The following is a 23,327-nucleotide window of genomic DNA, read 5'->3' as shown; positions in this document are numbered from 1 at the left end:
CTTGTTGAGGAAGTTCCCTTTTATTCCTATCCTTTGAAGTGTTTTCAAAAAGAAAGGATGTTGAACTTTGTCAAATGCCTTTTCTGCATCAATCAAGATGATCATGTGTTTTTCTGCTTTGATTTGTTGATATGGTGCATTACATTAATTGATTTTCTTATGTTGAACCATTCTTGCATACCTGGGATGAATCCTACTTGGTCATAGTGTATAGTTCTTTTAATGGGCTGCTGGATTTGATTTGCAAGAATTTTATTGAGGATTTTTGCATCTATATTCATTCGAGAGATTTGTCTGTAATTTTCTATTTTTTTTTTTTGTAATACCTTTGTCTGGCTTTGGTATGAGGGTGATGTTGCCTTCATAGAATGAATTAGGTAGCCGTTTCACCTCTTCAATATTTTTGAACAGTTTGAGCAAGATTGGTACTAGTTCTTTCTTGAATGTTTGGTAGAACTCATATGTGAAGCTAACTGGTCCTGGACTTTTCTTTTTGGGGAGCTTCTTAATGACTTCTTCAATTTCTTTACTTGTGATTGGTTTGTTGAGGTCACCTATTTCTTCTCAAGTCAATGTTGGTTGTTCATGCCTTTCTAGTAAGTTGTCCATTTCATCTATATTGTTGAGTTTATTTACATAAAGTGCTTCATAGTATCCTTCTCATTACCTCCTTTATTTCTGCGGGGTCAGTGGTTATGTCTCCTCTTCTATTTCTAATTTTATTTATTTGCATCCTCTCTTCTTTTTGTCAACCTTGTTAAGGGTCCATCAATCTTATTGATTTTCTCATAGAACCAACTTCTGGTTTTGTTGATATTCTTCATGGTTTTCATGTTCTCAATTTCATTTATTTCTATTCTAATCTTCATTATTTCTTTCCTTTTGCTTGCTTTCAGGTTAGTTTGCTGTTCTTTCTCTAGTTCTTCCAAGTAGATAGTTAATTCCTCAATTTTTGCTCTTTCTTCTTTCTGGATATAGGTATTTAGGACAATAAATTTCCCCCTTAGCACTGCTTTTGCTGTATCCCATAAATTTTGACATGTTGTGTTTTCATTTTCATTTGCCTCGAGATATTTACTGATTTCTCTTGTAATTTCTTCCTTGACCCACTGGTTGTTAAAGAATGTGTTGTTGAGCCTCCATATACTTGTGAATTTTCTGGCACCCTGCCTATTATTGATTTCCAATTTCATTCCTTTATGAACTCAGAAAGTGTTTTGTATGATTTCAATCTTTTTAAATTTATTGAGACTTGCTTTCTGACCTAGCATATGATCTGTCTTTGAGAATGATCCATGAGCACTTGAGAAAAAGGTGTATCCTGCTGCTGTGGAGTGTAATGTTCTATAAATGTCTGTTAAGTCTAGCTCATTTATTGTATTACTCAATGTTCTCATTTGCTAGCTGCCGGAATGCAACACACCAGAAACAGATTGGCTTTAATAAAAGGTGATTTATATTGTTAATTCTTCAGAGGAAAGGCAGCTAACTTTCTACTGAGGTTCTTTCTTACGTGGGAAGGAACAAAGCAATCTCTGCTGGCCTTCTCTCCAGGCCTCTGGGTTCCAATGTCTTTCCCAGGGGTGATTTCTTTCTGCATCTCCAAAGGCCTGGGCTGAACTGCAAGTGCTGAGATGAGCTGTGCCGAGCTGCTTGGGCTGTGCTACATTGTGGTCTCTCATTTAAGCACCAGCCAATTAAGTGAAACGTCCTTCATTGCAGCAGGCATGCCTCCTAGCCGACTGCAGATGTAATGAGCAACAGATGAGGCTCACGTACCATTGGCTCATGTCCACAGCAACAGAACTAGGCACCTTCACCTGGCCAAGTTGAAAACTGAATCTAACTACCACACTCAAATTCTCTGTTTCTTTATGGATCCTATGTGTAGATGTTCTGTCCATTGATAAAAGTGGGGAATTGATGTCTCCAACTATTATGGTAGATGTGTCTATTTCTCTTTTCAGTGTTTTCCTCGTGTATTTTGGAACACTCTGGCTCAGTGCTTAAATATTTATGGTTGTTATCTCTTCTTGTTGAATTGTTCCTTTTGTTAATACATAGTGTTCTTCTTTGTCTGTTTTAATTATTTTACAGTTGAAGTCTAATTTGTTGGATATTAGTATAGCTACTCCTGCTCTTTTCTGATTGCTGTTTGCATGAAATATCTTTTCCCAACCTTTCACTTTCAACCTGTTTATCCTTGGGTCTAAAATGTGTCTCCTGTAGACAGCATATAGATGGGTCCTGTGTTTTAAGCCATTTTGCCAGTCTTTGTCTTTTGATTGGGGAGTTTAATCCATTAACATTTAGTATTGTTACTGTAAAGGCAGTACTTTCTTTTACCCTTTGCCTTTTGGATTTTATATGTCATATCTAATTTTTCTAATTTTTACCTTTATTGATAGTCTTCATTTCTACACTCTTCTACACAACTCTCCTGTCTTTTCCTATCTGTCTCTACTGGTCCCTTTAGTATTTCTTGAAGAGCCAGTCTCTGGGTCACAAACTCTCTCAGTGATTTTTTTGTCTGAAAATATTTTAATTTCCCCCATTTTTGAAGGACAATTTTGCTGCATATAGAAATCTTGGTTGGCAGTTTTTCTCTTTTAGTATCTTAAATATATCATACCACTGTCTTCTCGCCTCCATGGTTTCTGCTGAGAAATCTACATGTCATCTTATTAGGTTTCATTTGTATGTGATGGATTGCTTTTCTCTTGCTGCTTTCAAAATTCTCTTTCTCTTTGATATCTGACATTCTGATTAGTAAGTGTCTCAGAGTACATGTATTTGGATCTATTCTGTTTGGGGTATGCTGTACTCCTTGGATGTGTAATTTTTAGCCTTTCATAAGAGTTGGGAAATTTTCAGTGATAATTTCCTCCATTAGTTTTTCTCGTTCTTTTCCCTTCTCTTCTCCGTCTGAGACACCCACAACATGTATCTTCATGCATTTCATGTTGTCATTCAACTCCCTGAGTCCCTGCTCATATTTTTCCATTCTTTTCCTTATATTTTCTTTTGTACATCAGATTTCAGATTTCCAGTCCTCTAGTTCATCATCTTTTCTTCTGCCTCTTCAAATCTATTGTAGGTTTCCATTGTTTTTTTCATCTCTTCTACTGTGCATTTCATTCCCAAAAGTTCTGTGATTTTTTTCAGCCTTTCAATTTCTTTTTGTTCCTTCCTTGCCTTCTTTATATCCTCCATGAATTCATTGATTTGATTTTTGATGAGGTTTTCCATGTCTGTTCGAACACTCTGAATTGTTTCAACTCCTGTATCTCATTTGAATTGTTGGTTTGTTTCTTTGACTGGAACATATCTTCAATTTTCCTCATATGATTTGTTATTTTTTGCTGGTGCCTAGGCATTTAATTTCCTTAATTGCTTTATTCTGGAGATTGTGTTCTCTTTTTTTAACCTAAGATTTTCTTGCTGGATGACTTTCTCATCTATCTGTTCTTTTACATTCAGTTCAGCTTATTCTTGATCTCTAGCTTAGGTTTTGTTTAACAGACCAGGATTTTTCAGTTCTTGTTTTCTTGTTTCTTGCCCTGCCTGTACGGTACCTTTTTCCCCCCTTAGTAGGGTCTACTTCAGTATTATAGACCCTAGCAGGATTTTCCCAGACAAAACTGACCTCCAGGAGGAAAGAGTCACCTGTGTCAGTTTTTCCTGCAGGTGAGACCCAGCAGGTTGAAAGACTTTCCTATGAAGCCTATGGACTCTGTGTTTTTCCTATCCTGCCTGGCATGTGGTGCTTGTCTGCCTACAGGTACCACCAGCATAAGGTGATGTGGTACCTTTAACTTCAGCAGACTCTCCATGCTGGGGGCATGGTTGAGACAGAGGAGAGGCTGTAGGCTGGCTTTAACTGCTTCGGTTTTCCAGACCCTGGGGTCTGAATTCCTTGAGGGAGGGATTCCACCTGAGCTGGTACCCAACCCTTTCCTGGGGAAGGCACAGGCTCTCAAACCAGCTTAATTCTGCCCATGCAGAATTTGAGACAAACTCTCAAACAAGCTTAATTCTGCCCATGCCTAGGGCAGTTGGAGCCTGAGAAGCCCTGCAGCTGTACAAAGAGTAGTCAAGTGTAGAAACACAGCCACAAAAAAGAAAACGAAAAATCCTTTTCAGAGCAGGACCCCAGTTCCTTGGGTTTGCCAATCAAGAGCTTAATTTGGTATGTTGTTTTGTGTATCTCAAGGTCTTATGTGCCCCCTCCTTTCCTTCAGGGCCCAGACTCTTTCAAGTATTATGTGCTATCCAATCCAAAATACCTCACCTTTTTTCTTTTTTCCGTCAGCCCTGCCACCTCTGAGTAGGGGCAAAACCCAGCAACCTCAGCTTTTACTCAAGGTTCAGCTGAGCTGGGGGCCTATTTTTAGTAGTCAGAATTTATTAATTAATTCCCCAATTGGAGCTTGGTTTCACTCAGCCCCTGCTGCTAGTAAAGTCTCTTTCCTTTCTCCTCTGGAAAGCAGACTGTGGGGGAGGAGTGCCAGCTGCTGTGGCTTCGGGAACTCATGGTTCTGGGTGGGCTCACAGTCAGTCCAGCTTGTCCACACTGGGGTACGCTGTGTGTCCTGTCACTGACGTGGCCCTAGCAGTTGTTCTGTACTGTTCCTGGCTATTTACTTGCTGCTCTGGAGGACGAACTAAATCCCACACCTCACTAAGCTGCTATCTTGGCCCTGACCCTTCTCCAGGAATTTTTTAAAAACTAACCAAAAAAGGAAATTATTGGAAACAATTAATTTTCTTAAGATCTTCCTCTTACCATATATATTCATGAACATATCATTCACAAAGTTCATGAACTGTAACTTCTATATCTTAATTATCTGTGTGTCTGCCTTTACTGCCCACTTTTTCTTAGTCTTGACTCGGGGTATGCCTGGCAGTTTATTTGAATGCCACTAGGTATCAGAGATTATAGAACCTCTAGATGAGCTTTGGTTTCTGACAATTATAGTAGGAACAGATTACCTAAGTCCAGTTAGCTAGTTAGCTAGTCAGCCAATTCAAGCTGGAGTTTTGTCCATTTCAAGACCTGGTCTATTTTTACTTCCCCCTAATTCCTAGGCAAAGTCCTTCAGAGGTTCCAAGTGAAAGCCTGTGATATTTACCAGGGCCCATCATCATTGGTGGGGTCTGTACTCCAAGTTTGATCTCTCCGCCACATATTCTGTTGAAAGCTCTAGGACCTCAGCCATTTGACTGCTGTGTCTCCAAATTTGTCCCATGCCATTTACCAAATCAGTGAACTCTTTGAGAGGAAAAGTAGTTCAGACTATTGGGATTATTTCTCTTCACTTTTCTTGTCTCCAGGATCTTGCCACTCAAGTCCCAGGTGCCTTAGGTGCTCAGGATTACCTCAGGTTCTAGAAGGCACCTACAGTTCCTTGCCACACAGGGCTTCCTCACCTTGACTGTTTACTCATCATACCAGCAAAGAAAATCTCACTTCAGTCTGCTAAGGTGGAGTCTTATAGTTATATAATCATAGGAGCAAGATTCCATCACTTTTGTCTTGAAGTCACAGGTTCCTGCCACACCCAAGGGGAGGGTCTCATATATGGCATAAATCATTGGCGGTCATCTTAGGGTGTGTCCACAACATGTGGTGACAACAGGAGAGGAAGAACAGAGGGAATGTGAGCAATCAATACCACTTACATATATCACAGTGGAAAGAGCATTCTATTTTGTATCAGAAATCAGTTTTTGTCTCATTACTTGTGATATCTTTTCCATTCACTTCATCAATCACCTGAAAATGTGTTAGCTGACAATTTATGTTACAGTATTTGGTGATGTCAGAATAAATTTTGGAGATATTTTACTTTTTATAAGAAAAAAATCACATCCATATATTAAAATTACAAGATACACACTCTCAAAGATGCAAAATATATGCTCATCACCATAACAACCACATGAAAAAGTAACAGGGAGTATGTATACATATTTGAAAATGGGGTCATCTTTACCAAGAGGATAATGTCATATCTTAAAGACAAGGCCAAATGGGAAAACAATTGTGAAGACAGAATCATCCGAATATGCACAAAATTACTTTAAACAACATGTTTTACTGGTAGTTCTGGGGACTACACTTCAAAAATTAAAAATAATTAACAATTCCAGCACCAAAAATGGTAATATACTTAACTTGGTATAAATACTTCCTAACTTTCTGCTCCATCTATACAAACACATGCAAATTCACATGCATGTGTCTAAAATAGATATAATACAAATATATATATATATGTATACACACATAATTTTTACTAATCATAAAATTGCCTATATTCCTACCACCCAGAAACACTTATAAAGATACATATCCTTCCGTTTTTTAATACAATGCACTGTTTTAAAATGTTTTTCATTTAATAATTTACCATGAACATTACCCCAAATCCTTGAACATATTACAGAAAAGATAAATCTTAGTTGATGTATATTCCATTTTATTGATATATCAACTTTAATTAACTGATTAAAATAGTCAAATACCACTGGCTATTCAATTTTCTCCTAATATTCTCACTGTTTTAAATATACTGCTGCTATGGGAGATATCCTGGAAATTAAAAAAAAATCTTAATTGCCTCACCATATAATGATTACTCATTCTTATCTTAAAAGACAGAATAGGTTGTAATCACTGCTTCTAAGTGAGGCATGGCTAAGCTTACTATATGCCTTTTCTGTAAGAAGTCTGCAGTTTTGTACTGAAGATTGATAAACAGTAGGTGTAAGGTCTCCTTTTGAGCTCCTTTGCTTCAGGGATCCTGCTGATTCTTCTTCTCTCACTCTATTTAAAAACGCACTTTTACTATTTCTTTAAGGAATAACATGAAAGTTTACTCCAGCAAGGTTTGATAAATTTTGTATATACTCTTCTCCTTTCAAAAACATACTCTATCCCACAGTGAACATACCTTAACTTTATTACTGAAAGCTTGTTTGCAACTTCAGCAGCCTTTTCCACAAAATGTTTAGTATAGTATCTGGAACATGATTTCCCTCATAATTTCTAACATGGTTTTATAAACATTAAATTTTCATCAGCATACTCTTTCAGACAATGGCATTTAAATTCTTTCTAATGGCTTTTCCACATCAGTACACTCAGAGTTTTGCCCCTTTAAGAATCTTTGATATACAATTCTTTACTTCTGGGTGAAGAATTTATCATATTTATTGCATGCTACAGAAATTATACCTTTGTGCCTTTTATAAATTTAAATGAACATTAAACAAATATATGAAGAATTTCTGATATTCTTTAGATTTACAGGATTACTCTCCAGGATGAATGATTTGATATACAATACAATGAGGTAAAACTACTGGTAAAATTATTCCACTCTCAAGTATCGCGTGTATTCACAAGTTTTATCTTCTGCATGATTTCTCTTGATGTTTAATAAGTGTTGACTTCCCACTGAAGGCTTTCCCACATTCCCTGCATTCATAAGGTTTTTCTCCAGTATGAGTTCTGTGATGTACAATGAGAGTTGATTTTACACTGAAGGCTTTTCCACATTCACTACATTCATAAGGTTTTTCCCCTGTATGAATCCTCTGATGTTTAATGAGAGTTGACTTCCTACTGAAGGCTTTCCCACAGTCACTGCATTCATAGGGTCTCTCTCCTGTATGAATTCTCTGATGTTTAATCAGTGGTGACTTCTCACTAAAGGCTTTCCCACATTCATTGCATTTGTAGGGTTTCTCTCCTGTATGCGTCCTCTGATGTACAATAAGGGTTGACTTCTCACCAAAGGCTTTCCCACATCTTCTGCATTCATAGGGTTTCTCTCCTGTATGAGTTCTACGATGTACAGAGAGGTGTGACTTTCCACTGAAAGTTTTCCCACATATGTTGCATTCATAAGGTTTCTCTCCTGTGTGAATTCTCTGATGCACAGAGAGGTGAGATTTTCCTCTGAAACTTTTTCCACATTTACTGCACTCATAAGGTTTCTCTTTTGAATGAATTCTCTGATGTGTAATGGGGGTGGGCTTCTCACCAATACCTTTCCTATGTTTACTGTACTCAGGTTTCTCACCTATATGAGTCCTTTGAGATATAATGCTGGACTTACCACATTTGGGACCTTTATGAAATGCTTGTCGAATGTGTGTCTTTTCATGTCTAATAAGATGATATGAACTCTTAAAGGCTTTTTCACATTCACTGCATTCAAATGGTTTCTCTCCTGTATGAGTTCGCTGATGTTTAATTAGAGTTGACTTCTGAATAAAGGTTTTGCCGCATTCACTGCATTCATAGGGCTTCTCCCCTGTGTGAGTTCTCTGGTGTGCAATGAGAGTTGACTTCTGGGTGAAGGCTTTTGCACATTCACAGCATTCATAAGGTCTCTCTCCAGTATGAGTTCTCTGATGTACAATAAGGTTTGCTTTCTGGATAAATACTTTCCCACATTCAGTACATTCAAAGAGTTTCTCTCCAGTTTGAATTCTCTGACTTTTATTAAGTGCTTGCTTATGGTGAAGGGCTTTTCCAAGTTGATTAGATTCAAAGAATTTCTGTCCATCTTGAGCTTTATCAAGATTATAATGGAAGCACAATTTCCAATGTGTCTTACATTCATCATCTTTCATGCTTACAAAGCTTCTTTTCTGACAAAGAAAGTTTAAATTTTGTTTTGAACACTTTCCCCATGAATGACACTTAGGGAGTCTTTGTCCTATAGAAACAAAGTCTGTGCTCAGATAAATGAATTTTCTACATGTTCTGCATTCTTGACTACTTTCATCCTTCAGTGTGTTCTTGTCTATGGACACAATTTGCCTCAGAGGATTGTCTTGGCTTTTCTTGTAGTTATCTATCTGGTCATCAACTTGCCAGATTTCTAGGGAAAATACAATGATTCATCATAGTTGTAAATATTTCCACTATAATTTTACATGATACAATTAATTCATAAGTGCCCTGCTCTGACCTCCTAACAATATGACTAGGCTAATGTGGATAAACTGTCTCCATGCTCCATTACCTCTACCTCCCCTGACTGCAAATACAAAGAAATGCTGGCCCAAATTTAACAACAACAACAAAAATTTAATATACAACCAAGCTCAAAACCAATAAAAGAAATGTATTACTTTTTAAAAATGAAATGGGAATTAACAGTGATTGGGTGAACAGAAACTGAGGCCATGAGGCTTTCCAAGGGGAATCCAGATCACAAGAGTACAAACGTCTAAGAGACTAGAACAACTTAATTTATGCTTAAAACTAGAATCAAAAGGGGATTCCATGCTTACTAAACAGAAACTAGAAAGACTCCCCACTGGCCAAGGAGATTGGCAAGAAAGATGTTATATATAAGAAATCAAAAGCCTAGTCCTCTTCCTCAATCAAGATGATTATAACCTTAAGAGTACAGAACCCACAAGCTGGAAAATTAACACAAAATTAACATAAAATTGGTCATGTACTAGTAGGCTCCTAATAGTGGAAAACTTTCCAAAACAGCATATTGTGATGTTTTTATAGCTCAGGGCACACAGAACTTCTACAGAAAACCAACTTACTGAAAACAAATCTCACAAGGAAATGAACCACCATAAGGGAGAATAAGCAGATATATTTTTAAATACTCTCATTCCTAACTGTAGCTAACAGAACAATCTGGACTTTATTTTTTAAAATACAGGCATAAAACAGCTCTAAATAGGTTGAATATTAGACTAGTCACAGATGAAGACAGATTTAATGAGTTAGATGACAGATCTTGGAGAATCACCCAGAATGTAGCACAAGATATAAAGAAATGGAAATATGAAAGAAATACAGATATAATAAAAGTTCCAATATAGGTTCAAGATCTAAATGGAGAGAAGAGAGTAAAAGGAAGATGGGCAATATGCCAAGAAAAGGGTTAACATAGCATGCCTGATACTGCTATAATTAGAAAGAAAGCTTACAAAGTTGGCCTTTGGCTGACATTTGGGAATATGGATTTGGGGGAATACAGATTGATTCTCTGTACTTTTCTATAATTTTGAAAAAAATGCCTTGTGGCAGAACTTCTGGAATGGCAATGAGGATCTCAGTAAATCCCCTTCCCAGTAAAAGCAAAATTATCAAAATCATCCTTTTCCAAACTTGGAAATTATCCCAAGGCACACAAAAAATTACAATAAAAAAAGCACAGAATCTCAGAAAGAACAGCCAATAAGAACAACTTGGTATTACTTACATCCCAACCCACCCAACTTTGTGGCACAAGAGCTATGAAAATTTGAGGGGGCTAATCTGCTTTTGAGCTCCACCAAAAGCCCTATCCCCAGAGCATCATGACTATTTGACCTAACTTGGAACTTAGTAATAAGAAAAGAAAGGACAACAACTCAAACCACACAAACATATAAAGAGCACTAGTAAAGGTGATGTACAGGAAAGAGTTATCATCGCAAGCTTGAGGTTGTTATCTTTAGAAGGGCCTGCTTGCAGGGCTTGCTTCTGGCTAAAGTCTGGTAACTTGGCTTTGGAATGTTCCCCATGCTCATAAGACTATTCTGCTTGCCTGGGGCACTAATCATCTGTTTTTCTTTGGAGTCTATACCCCTGACACTTAGAGGTTGAAGATATTCTCATGTGCCTATTTTGAGTGATGGCCAGTCTGGAATCTCCAACTGATAAGGTGAAAAGGGTTTTTAAAAAAAAAAGCATGGCTCACCACTTGAACTTGAAATGTAGCTGCCTGTCCTTGCAGTATCTTAGCTTTGCAAGAGAAGGGAGCAACTATCCCTGCTGGAGTTTATCTCCTACCAACTGCCCAGCAATACTGGTGAAAACAAATCCATATCAAGGCATGTGGAGAAATGTCAGACCACATGAGATAAAGTGAAAAAATCTTAGGCGCATACAGAGAGAAAAAAACTCAAGTTGCAAACAAAGTATCAATAAACAGAGCTTCAGACTTCTCAAAATGAACAGTGGAAATCAGAATCCAATGTACAATGCATTCAAAAGTCTAAGGGAAAGAAATTTCCATCCTAGAACTCTAACCTATGTCAAACTCTCTGTGCTGTTTGAAAGGATGTATATCCCCTAGAAAAGCCATGTTTTAATCAAAATCCTGTTTTGTAAAGGCAGAATAATCCCTATTCAATACTGTATGTTTGAAGCTATAGTCGGATGATCTCCCTGGAGATGTGATTTCATCAAGTGTGGTTGTTAAGCTGGATTAGGTGATGACATATCTTCACCCATTTGGGTGGGTCTTGAGAAGTTTCTGGAGTCCTATAAAAGAAGAAACATTTTGGAGAATGAGAGATTCAGAGAGAGCATAGAATGCTGCAGCACCACGAAGCAGAGAGTCCACGAGCCAGCGATCTTTGGAGATGAAGAAGGAAAACGCCTCCGGGGAAATTCATGAAACCAGAAGCCAGGAGAAGAAGCTAGCAGATGATGCCTTGTCCGCCAGTTGACAGACGAACCCTGACCATGTTCACCATATGCCTCTCCAAATGAGAGAGAAACTGTGACTGTGTTCGCCATGTGCCTTCTCACTTGAGAGAGAGAGACCCTGAACTTCATCGGCCTTCTTGAACCAAGGTTTCCTTCCCTGGTTGCCTTTGATTGGACATTTCTATAGACTTGTTGTAATTGGGACATTTTCTCGGCCTTAGAACTGTAAACTAGCAACTTACTAAACTCCCCTTTTTAAAAGCCATTCCATTTCTGGTATACTGCATTCTGGCAGCTAGCAAACTAGAACACTCTCTATCTAGGATGAGGATATAACAGATACTTTCAAACATTCAAAAATCTCAAAAAAATTTACCTCCCATGGTCCTGCATCCTTTCTTAAGAAAGTACTGAAAAATGTGCTCCAATGAAATGAGGAATAAGTGATGGCATAAAGAAAACAGGAAATCCAACAATGGAGAGAGTAAAGGGAATCCGCCGGAATGATGGGGAAAGGAAGTCTCAGAATGACCACTGTGCAAGATGAAACAAGGAGAATCTACCCAGATAGGGGCAGGTCAGAAGGCTCCAGACAAACTCTGGAATATGAAAATGATGAAACACTTGATAACTCTGTAAGTATGTCAGAGATACTCTAAACAATCAGTGTTGTAGTATTTAAGTTAAAATGGAGGTAGGTATATAAAGGAATAAGCAAATGAAAAAAAACAAACTATTAACCAAAGAAAACAATAAGTTACGTAGGAAAGGTAAATTAAACATAGATTACTACGTTTTAGCTGAGTATAGTGTTTGTTTAGTTATTATACTGCAACCAATAGTATTGATAGAAACCAAATTTATGGTATAATCATATTAGAAAGGTAGAAGAACAAGAAATCTGTGGGTGGGGACAGGAGGCATTTAAATAAGCTAAATTCTAATCTTCTATAGTGTGAAATTTTGAATAATTTTTGCAAGGTATATGAAAGTTATACAGAACAGTGATATAAAAAAAAACCTGAGTAGCCATCACCATAAAAAACAAATCATCATTACCCCTGAAGTTCTTCATGTGTCCATTTCATTCCCTTTCTTCTCAGGGAACATAAATTTTGTGTTTAATATGCCCTTGCCTTCCTTTATATTTTTAATACCTTTTTGTTTACACTTTAAACCTTGGACATAATTTACTTTGATAAAAATAAAATCAAATTTGCTAGGTGAGTAAATTTGACATCTTAGATGAAACAACTATCAAGAAAAATGGCAACTGACAAAAGATTTAAAAATATGAATAAGCCAATCATTATTTTAAAAATTGACTCCATACTCAAAAGTCTCACCTTAAAAAAGGGTACCATGTCCAGATGGTTTTGCAGATGACTGTTATCGAACTCTCAAGAAACAGGTAACCTTAATTCAACACAGTTTCAGAGACTTAGAAAAAGAAGAAAATACACCCTATTTTATGCAGTAGGTATAACTGGGTATCAGAATACAAAGACAGTACAAAAAAAAGAAAATCAAAGATCTATCTCAGTTCTATACACTAATGCAAAACCTTAAAGACTACTAAAAGAACCTCAATTAATTTAAAACAATAAAATGCTTCACAGTTAAGTACAATTTAGCACAGGAATACAAGAACAGCCTGTCAGAAAATCTATTATGGTAATTCACTGTTAACAGACTAAAGGAGAAAAAATTAGTTTCTCAATAGATGCAGAAGAGAAGCATTTGATAAATTCAACACTCATTTATGATTTTAAAAACTTAGCAAACTAGGAACACAAATGGAGCTTTTGATGAAAGGAATCTTTCAAAACACTACAGTAAGTAGTACACTTAATGGTAAAACTGTTAGAAGTTATGTCACTTCCCTGGGTCTCAATTTTCTCTGTAAAATGGGGATAACAACACAATATATTTTACAGTGTCGCGGGGCAGATTAACTATTTAATATATGGAAAGTATAAAGAACAGTGTATTTGTAGCACACAGCAAACATTCAGATATTGCCTATCATTACGCCACTATCATCTCCCTCATCATATTTCCATTAAATTCAGGAAGAGACAAGGAGCGCACTGTCACTGCATCTGTTGAACACTGTACTACAAGTCCTGACTCATACAATGGGAGAAGACAGAGAAATAAAATATATAATTGGCAAAGGATCAAATTGCCTTTATGAAGACATATGTTTATATAGAAGACCAGAAGACCCAAGGGAATCCAAAAACTATTACATAAAAGCATTCAGAAAGGTTTCTGTACACATGATGAATATATACATATCACTAACATTCTCATACACTGCTATTCACAAATTAGGAAGCATAGTAGGAAAAAAAGAGCCTAATTACACAACAATTAAGAAGTACCTAGGAAAAATTTCACAAAAGATGTGCAAGATTTTTCAGAAGAGAAGTTCAAAAGATAATTAAATAATATAAAAGGAAAGCTGAATAAGATCTCATTGACAGGAAAACTCAATAGTGTAAAGGTGGTGTGGTAGTTAGATTCAGTTGTCAACTTGGCCAGGTGAAGGCACCTAGTTCTGTTGCTGTGGACATGAGCCAATGGTATGTGAACCTCATCTGTTGCTCATTACATCTGCAGTCGGCTAGGAGGCATACCTGCTGCAGTGAATGACTCTGACTTAATTGACTGGTGCTTAAATGAGAGAGCTCAATGTAGCACAGCCCAAGCAGCTCAGCATACATCATCTCAGCACTCGCAGCTCAGCCCAGGCCTTTGGAGATGCAGAAAGAAATCACCCTGGGGAAAGCTGGTAGAACCTAGAGGCCTGGAGAGAAGGCCAGCAGAGATCACCCTGTGCCTTCCCACGTAAGAAAGAACCTCAGTAGAAAGTTAGCTGCCTTTCCTCTGAAGAATTAACAAAATAAACCCCCTTTTATTAAAGCCAATGTGTTTCTGGTGTGTTGCATTCCGGCAGCTAGCAAACTAGAAAAGATTTGGTACCAGGAGTGGGGTGCTGCTGCGGTTTGCAAATACCAGATATGTTGGAATGGTTTTTTGGATGGCTAAAGGGAAGATTTTAGAGGACCTGTGAAGAGAATTATGGAGAAGTCCTGGAGTGCTTGAAGAGAATGTTGGTTGTAAACGGAACCACTGCCAGTCTGGACAAAGGGGGACACAAAGGGACAAATTGGAGTTTGCAGAGTGAGAACTATGGAAGCTCAGGTCGGAAGCCAAGAAACCTCGGCCAGGAGAGTGGACCCAACCATATACATGGAGAGGGTGAGTTTACCCTGAAGGGTGAGGATGAGTCTCCCACCTTGTTGCAGTGGAAGAGTTGTGCAGCCTCAGGCCTTGGAGAAGGTAGAGCATACTCCCTGGGGGACTGGGGAGAGCCCGGCTGCCACCACATGGAGGGGTTGAGCGTGTGCCCTGGAAATGGCAGAGAGCCCAGGGGTGGCCCTGATGCCTGGAGAGAGTGGAGCTGAGAAAAGGCTGGTCTCCTCAATGTTCCCTGAGGTTGATTCGGAAAGAGGCAGGCCACTGCATAGACCCTTGGAAAGGGTGGGACTGCCACTTTCTAAAGATGATGGATAAATGACTTTCAGACTTTGAAATCCGATGGTGTTTGCCCTGCAGGTTTTACATCTGTGTTTCTTCCAATTTTTCCCTATGGAAATGAAAACCTGTATTCTGTGAATATCCTCCTTTGCATATTGGCACCAGAGAACTTGTTTTGAGATTCACAGGTCCACAGCCAGAAGAGAATTTTTTTTCACTTTAATACTGTTTAAGGTGATGCAAGTAGTTGCCAAGTTGACAAGGGGTGGACATGTGGTAGTTAGATTCAGTTGTCAACTTGGCCAGGTGAAGGCACCTAGTTCTGTTGCTGTGGACATGAGTCAATGGTACATGAACCTCATCTGTTGCTAATTACATCTGCAGTCGGCTAGGAGGTGTGCCTGCTGCAGTGAATGATGTTTGACTTAATTGGCTGGTGCTTAAATGAGAGAGCGCTACATAGCACAGCCTAAGCAGCTCAGCATACCTCATCTCAGCACTCACAGCTCAGCCCAGACCTTTGGAGATGCAGAAAGAAATCACCTCGGGGAAAGTCGTTGGAACCCAGAGGCTTTGCGAGAAGGTCAGCAGAGACCATCGTGTGCCTTTCCACGTAAGAAAGACCCTCAGTGGAAAGTTAGCTGCAACCTCAATGTATCCCCAACTCATCTCCAAGGACAATACAGTTGCAAAAGAAATCCGAAACAGGATTTTTTTGTGTGGAACTCAACAAATGATTCCAAAATTTCTAGAGAAGACCAAAATGTCAAAAAGATAAGAGAGATTCATCCTACCAGCTATTAGCAACATCAATAACAATAAAAATGGAACAACAATAGTTAACATTTACATAGCATTCACTAATGTCAGGCACTGTTTTAAGTGCTTCATGTATTTTAACTCATTAGTAAAAAGTTATAACAACATAATGGTGAAGGAACAATTGGACATATAAAACAAAATAGAGCTTAGGAACAGACCCACAGGTATTTGGAAACTTAATATATGACTAAAAGAACACTGCATATTACTGTGGAAAGGATTTTTCAAAGTTAAAACTCTTCCTCACAAGATACATAAAAAATTCCAGACAGGGTGGGCCACAGTGGCTCAGCAGGCAAGAATGCTCACCTGCCATACCAGAGGACCCGGGTTCGATTCCCAGTGCCTGCCCATGTAAAAAAAAAAAATTCCAGACAGATTTTAAGAAAGTAAAAAGCAAAATTTTAAATTCTGGGTGAAAATTATATGGAAACACCTTAATGAGCTTATCTAGAAAAAGTTACTTAAAATTACACAAGTCACAAACCATAAAAATTGATATTTGATTATATTAAAATTAAAACTTCTACTTAAAAAACACTATAAACAATCAAAATTAAGAAAAGATATTGATTCTACACAAAATTGAAATACAGAATATATAAAGAATCCCTACAAATCAATAAGAAAAGACAAACAACCCAACCAAACAAAAAAAACTGATAAAGGATATGAATAAGCAAACCACAGAAGAAATCCAAATAGTAATGTATAGAATGATGAACACCTTTCCCAGTAATCAGGAAGATAAAAATTACAGTATAATACCAATTCACACTCACCAGATGTGCATTCCTTTGTATGTTGGCAACAAATAGCTTGCTAACATACAAAGGATGTTTTGTATGTTTGGGCATACAAAACTTGGACGGTTTTACAGATATAGAGCCAGAGGAGAATTTTGCTTTAGACAGATTATGCCTGTAACTAACTTTGATGTGATCTTGTACTGGTTTTAACCTTGTATGGTATTTGTATTGTTACTGAAATGGTTTAAGGCTTTCTGATATTGTGATGGAATAAATATATTTTGTATATGGGAAAAAACTGTCTTTTTTAGGGTCCAGTGTGTGGAATGTGCCAGTTTGAAAGGATTATGGACCCTAGGAAAGCCATGTTTTAATCCTGATCCATCTTGTGGAGGCAGCCCTTTCTTTTAATTCCTATTCAATGTTGTAGGATGGAAACTAGATTAGAATATTGCCACTGAGATATGACATGCCCAATTGTGGATATTCACCTTTGATTAGAGATGTGACTCCACCCATTCCAGGTGGGTCTTGATTAATTAGTTTACTGGAATCCTTTAAAAGAGGAAACATTATGGAGAAAGCTGGAGAGCCATGAGAACCACAAGAGCCCACGCAGCCAGAGACCTTTGGAGATGAAGAAGGAAAACACCCCTGGCAGAGCTTCATGAAACAAGAAACCTGTAGAGAAAGCTACCAGATGTCGCTACGTCCACCGTGTGCCTTTCCAGTTGAGAGAGAAACTCTGAACCTCATCAGTCTTTCTGGAGTGAACGTAACCTCTTGTTGCTGCTTTAATTTGGACATTTCTACAGCCTTGCTTTAATTTGGACATTTTCACAGGCTTAGAACGATAAACTTGCAACTTAATAAATTCCCCTTTTAAAAAGCCATTCCATTTCTGGTATATCGTATTCCAACAGCTAGCAAACTAGAACAGATGGCAAAGCTGAAACAAAAATCAAGTAAATAATTATTCTCAAATTCAGGATGGATGTTAAATCCAGAAGAGAGGTAGGAGGATACAGTCTGGGAGGGGTACAGTTCTTTTTCTCAAGCTGAGTGGTGATTACTCTGATGTAAGCTGTGTAATTCTTAAAAATGTATGTATGTATGTTATAACCCCCAGATGGGTCCCTATTATAATGTATAGGCCCAGTCCTTCCAGAAAATCAACAAGTTCCATTCCCTGATCCCATATTATCGACAGCTCCTTCAAACATGAAAAAGTTAGAATGGGCATAGCCCAAATACCCCTACAGAGTGGGAGAAAGATCAAAGAAGATGGTAGAGTTATATGGAAAGGGTAAATACAAATACATACAAATGTGTATGATTGCTGAACCATTATATTGATATTTCTTTTAGTCTCCAGTGTCTTAGAGCAGCTGACAGTAAAAACCTAAAATTGTGGAATGGTAACCCATACCAGACTCTGAAATCTGTTCTACAACTAATTGTTGCAGTGTGCTTTGAAATTTATTGCTTTTTTGTATATGTTATTTTTCATAAAAAAGGAAAAAAAGTCCATCGTGATGATAAATGCACAGCTATATGATGATACTGCGAACCATCGATTATACACTTTGGATGATTACATTGTATGTGAATACATAGCAATAAAATTGCACTAAAATTTTTAAAAATGTATATATGTGTTCTAAAAGCTATTCTATTTATAATATAATTCTCAATATAGATTAAAAATAACAAAAATATACCAAAACATCAAGGAAATAGGAAAAAAGCAATGTAATTAAAGTGGACTTTCTGAAAAGCTCAACAAATTTGATAAATCTCTAGCCAGACAGATCCATAAAAGAAAGATGACACGTATTATCAATATCCAGAATATAATGGAGAACAACACTATAAATCCTACAAATATTAAAAGGATAACAGCAAAATATTATGAAACAACTTTTTATCAAAAATTGGATAGTTTAGATGTAACACAGATTCCTTCACAGCTGCAAACTACCAAAACTCACTTAAGAAGAAACGGGTCATCTGAATATCCCTATAACTATTAAAAAATGAATTAATGGTTCAAATCCCACCCACAAAGAAAACTCTCAGGCAAGATGCTTTCATTGTAAAGTCTACAAAACATGTAAGAAAAGAAATAATGCTATTTCTCTGATAAATTTTGTCAGAAAACAGGAGGGGGGAAACATGTCCCAACTCATTTTATGAAGCCAGGATAATGCTGATGACAAAAACAGACAAAAAGAAAACTACAGATGATTATGCCACATACACATATATGCAAAAAATATTCAACAAAATATAAGCAAACTGAATCTAGCAATGACAAAAAAATCAGTAATGTGCAACGACCAAGTGGGTTTTATCCTAGAAATATAAGGATGGTTCAATACTTGCAAATCAATGTATTCTATCAAATTAACAATTAAAAGGAGAAAACAAACTGTTGTACCAAATTGATGGAGAGAAAGCATTTGCAACATTCAACATCATTCATGATCAAATTCTCAGAAAACGAGAAATATAAAGAAACCTCCTCAAGTTCAAGACACATATGAAAAATCCAACAGAGAACATCATATGTAATGATGAGAGAGGGAACGCTTAACTCCTAAAATCAGGAATAAGGCAAGGATTTCTGCTCTCGCCATTCCTATTCAACATTTTACTGAATATCCCAACCAATACAATAAGGCAAGAAAAAGAAGTAAAAGGCATATGGTTTGGGAAGGAAGATAAAGAACTGGTCATTGCAACTTTGTAGTAATTCTTTTTTTTTTTTTTTTTTTTTTTTTTTGTTACATGGGCAGGAACTGGGAATTGAACCCAGGTCTCCGGCATGGCAGACGAGAACTCTGCCTGCTGAGCCACTGTGGCCCACCCAATCTGTAATTCATTTTTGTATATTGATCTCACATTCTGGGGTCTTACTGAGCTCACATATTAGTTCTACTAGCTTTTGTGTGGTTACCTTGGGATTTTCTAGGTAAATCATATAGTTGTGAATAAGGACATTTTTAATCATTAAAAATTACAATAAGATACTACTGCACACATACTAGAAAGACCAGCAATTACAAGTGCTGGCAAGGATGTGAAACACCTGGGATCTCATACACTGTTGGATGGAAACCAAAATGGTTCAGCCATGTTGGAAAACACTTTGGTAGGGTCTTGTAAAGTTAAACGTACAATTACAATATGACTAAGCATAATGTATCTCTTGTATCTGGTGTAAGTGATGTGAAAGCACAAATCTACACAAAGACCTCTGATAAACATACTGGAAAACTACTCAGTTTATAAAAGGAACAAACTACTGAGACATGCCATAATATAGAAGAATATAAAAAGCATTAAAGTAGTGAAAAAAGCCAGACATATAAAGCTACATATTACATGATTCATTTATATGACATTCTAGAAGGGGCATGTTATAGTTCACAAGCTGCTGGAATCCAATATACCAGAAATGGAATAGCTTTTAAAAGGGGGAATTTAATAAGTTACAAGTTTACAGTTCTAAGGCTGTGAAATTGTCCAAATTGAAGTAAGTCTATAGAAATGTCCAATCTAAAGTATCCAGAGAAAGATACCTTGGTTCAAGAAGGCTGATGACTTTAGGGTTTCTCTCTTGGCTGGAAGGGCACATGGCAAAGTCTGCTAGCTTTCTCTTACAGCTTCTTGTTTCATGAAGCTCCCCAGGAGGCGTTTTCCTTCCTTATCTCCAAAAGTCACTGGCTGGTGGACTCTCTGCTTTGTGGTTCTATGGCGTTCTGAAGCTTTCTCCAAAATACTTCTTCTTTTATAGGATTCCAGTAAACTAATCAAGACTCATGTAGAATGGGTAGAGACATGTCTCCATCTAAACAAGTTTAATACCCACGATTGATTGAATCACGTCTCCATGGAGATAACCTAATCAAGTTTCCAACCTAGAGTACTGAATAGGGATTAGAAAAAATCGTTGCTCCCACAAGATTGATTAAAACATGGCTTTTCTATAGGGTACATGAATCCTTTCAAACCAGCACAGGGCAAAACTAGAAAAACAAAAAATATGATCAGATCTGGAGGTTCAGGGAGGGATGTAACTGTAAAAGACTATAAGGGGACTTTTTGGGGAGATGAAAATGTTCAATATCTTCATTGTGGTGGTGGTTACATGACTATTTATTTGTCAAACTATAGAACTGTACATATAGCTAAGAAGGGTGAATTTTGTGGTATGTAAATTATATTAATAAATCTAATGGAAAAAAAGAAGGTAGTGACATCAGCATTAAAATGACAATACATGGAAAATGCATACTGAGAATTAAGTTAAAACATTACCACACACAGTCAGAGATCATATGGTGTTATTGAATCATTTTCTTTTACTAAAATAACAAACTTTAATGTTAAAAAATGCAAACAAATATTGAACTCTAGTTAATGAGATGCCTGTGGAGTTATTTAGGGGTGAACTGTACTAATCTCTGCAACTAACTTTGAAGTTGATCACAAAAATAACAAGACATTAACGGAAGGACAGACAGGCAGAAATGAGATAAAGCCAATACAGCAAAATGTTTATAACAGAATCTAGGGGGTGGTTATATGGGTGTTCAATCTACAATTCTTTTGCTTACTCTGTATGAAAACTTTCATAACAAAAATGTTAGGGAAAAAAAAGAAGCTAAAGAAATGCAAAGTAGAAAAAAATGAAATGAAATAAAATAAAACCAGAAATCAACAAAATAGGAAATAGGAAAATTAATTAATCTAGAAGTTCCATCTGTGAAAAGATCAACAAATATTAAATGAACTCCAGAATTTTCACTACTACATGGGATTAGAAAGTTTTTATTACTACAAGAAGGCTACTCTTTTGATTAAAAGTTCCTAGAAGATTTTTATCATTTCCATATAATCAGTAAAGATATATTACCTGCCAGAGATTTCATCCAATGAACAAAAGAGGGAAAAAAAATACAGTCCATGAATCAAGTTTAAATATAGAGGAATAGGGGGAGAAAATCAAGCTGCTTTCTGATCTTCCCCAGGGTGTGCTACAAGTTGTCTAACAGTGATTCTATGTGTTCCCATCTTTACTTTCCAACTTCAGTGCCATGCTCCTAGGTGACTATCTTCCTCTGTCTCTCATTTCCTTAGAACTCCTCTCAGGGGATATTTAAAGCAATAGAACTTGACTAGGCATGGACATCAGAATTATCTGGAGTGTTTCTCAAAATACACATAACCAGGTGCCATACTGCACCTACAGAAACATTGTTTGTAGAGGGTGGGGCCCCTACTTATAAGTATTCTGAGAGTTCCATAGGTAATATATGATCTATCCCAGGTTTCTAACCATTATTTTAAAAAAAAAACCATGAATGGATAATAACAACAACCATAAAAAGAGTGATGGCATTTACTGAGAGTTTCCTCTATAGCAGTCACCATTTTATGTGCTTTACACGCATCAGCTCATTTAATTCTGAAAATAATGTAAGTTCTATCACTACCTCCACTTTATATACAGGCAAAGGGAGGATAAACAACTTGTTCAAAGTGATAGCTAGTGTTCTACTTTGCTAACTGCCAGAATGCAATATACCAGAAACAGAATGGCTTTTAAAAGGGGAATTTAATGAGTTGCTAGTTTACAGTTCTAAGACCGAGAAAATGTCCCAATTAGAACAAATCTACAGAAATGTCCAATTTAAGGCATCTGGGGAAAGATACCTTGGTTCAAGAAGGCCGACAACATTCAACGTTTCTCTCTCAGCTGGAAGGGCACATGGTGAACATGGTGGCATCTGCTGGCTTTCACGTGGCTCTACCAAAAAAGGGACCGTCTCCAAAATGTTTCCTCTTTTAAAGGATTCCAGCAAGCACCTCCACCTTCAGTGAGTGGAGACACACTTCCATGGAAATCATCTAATCAGAAGTTACCACCAACAGGGCGGGCCGCGGTGGCTCAGCGGGCAAGGTGCTTGCCTGCTATGCCGGAGGACCTCGGTTCGATTCCCGGCCCCAGCCCATGTAACAAAAAACGGAAAAACAAAATACAATAAAACAAGAAAATGTTTAAAGATGTTTCCCTTTCTTCCTTCCTTCCTTCCTTCTCTCTGTCTTTCCTTTAAAAAAAAAAAAAAAAGAAGTTACCACCAACAATTGGGTGGGTCACATCTTCAAGGAAACAATCAAAATGCTCCCACCCAGCAATATTAAATGAGGATCAAAGGGTATGGCTTTTCTGGGGTCCACCATAGATTCAGACCAGCACAGCTAGTAAGTGAAGAAACCAGAACTTGAACCCAGGCAGTGCAGCTCCAAAATCCAAGCTTTTAACCACTAGGTGTGGTGATGAATGGCAAACTGCCCTCCTCAGTCACTGAGTTTCAAAACAATGAAATATTTATTGAATGTCTTCTACCAGCACCACAACAGAATAAGGAAGAATAAGATGCAAGGTTTAAAAAAAGAAAGTTACAGTATGGAATGAACAAAAGAAGCTGAAGTATATTATTTAAGTTACAAATGTAACCAATAAAAGAACTAAAAATAATAATTGAACAATCAAACTATGTGAAGAGCTGGGGAGCAAAGGGCCATAGTGTAAGTGACTAAATCCTTAAGAGGTGATATGTTGTGGCTTGGAGCTATGTACCATAGAAAAAACATGTTCTTAACTTTAATCCATTCCTATGGGTGTAAACCCTTGAAAATAGACTTTTGATGAGGTTATGCTGGTTACGGTGTGA

General features: G+C 37.3%; 1 protein-coding gene across 1 annotated transcript in view; it reads right to left on the bottom strand.

Moving 5' to 3' along the window:
- Positions 1-1,162: 1,162 nt before the first annotated feature.
- ZNF674 (zinc finger protein 674) overlaps positions 1,163-23,327 on the bottom strand; it is a 33,780-nt gene continuing 11,615 nt past the window's right edge. The window contains 2 exon segments of the mRNA XM_077146379.1: positions 1,163-7,439; positions 7,441-8,900. Of these exon segments, the coding sequence (XP_077002494.1) occupies positions 7,380-7,439; positions 7,441-8,900 (1,520 nt within the window). The 3' untranslated portion in view covers positions 1,163-7,379.

This window comes from Tamandua tetradactyla, chromosome X (genome assembly GCF_023851605.1).
Source record: "Tamandua tetradactyla isolate mTamTet1 chromosome X, mTamTet1.pri, whole genome shotgun sequence".
Lineage (NCBI taxonomy): Eukaryota > Metazoa > Chordata > Mammalia > Pilosa > Myrmecophagidae > Tamandua > Tamandua tetradactyla.
The sequence above is the reverse complement of the archived record's forward strand: the minus strand, read 5'-3'. Positions and strand labels throughout refer to the sequence as shown.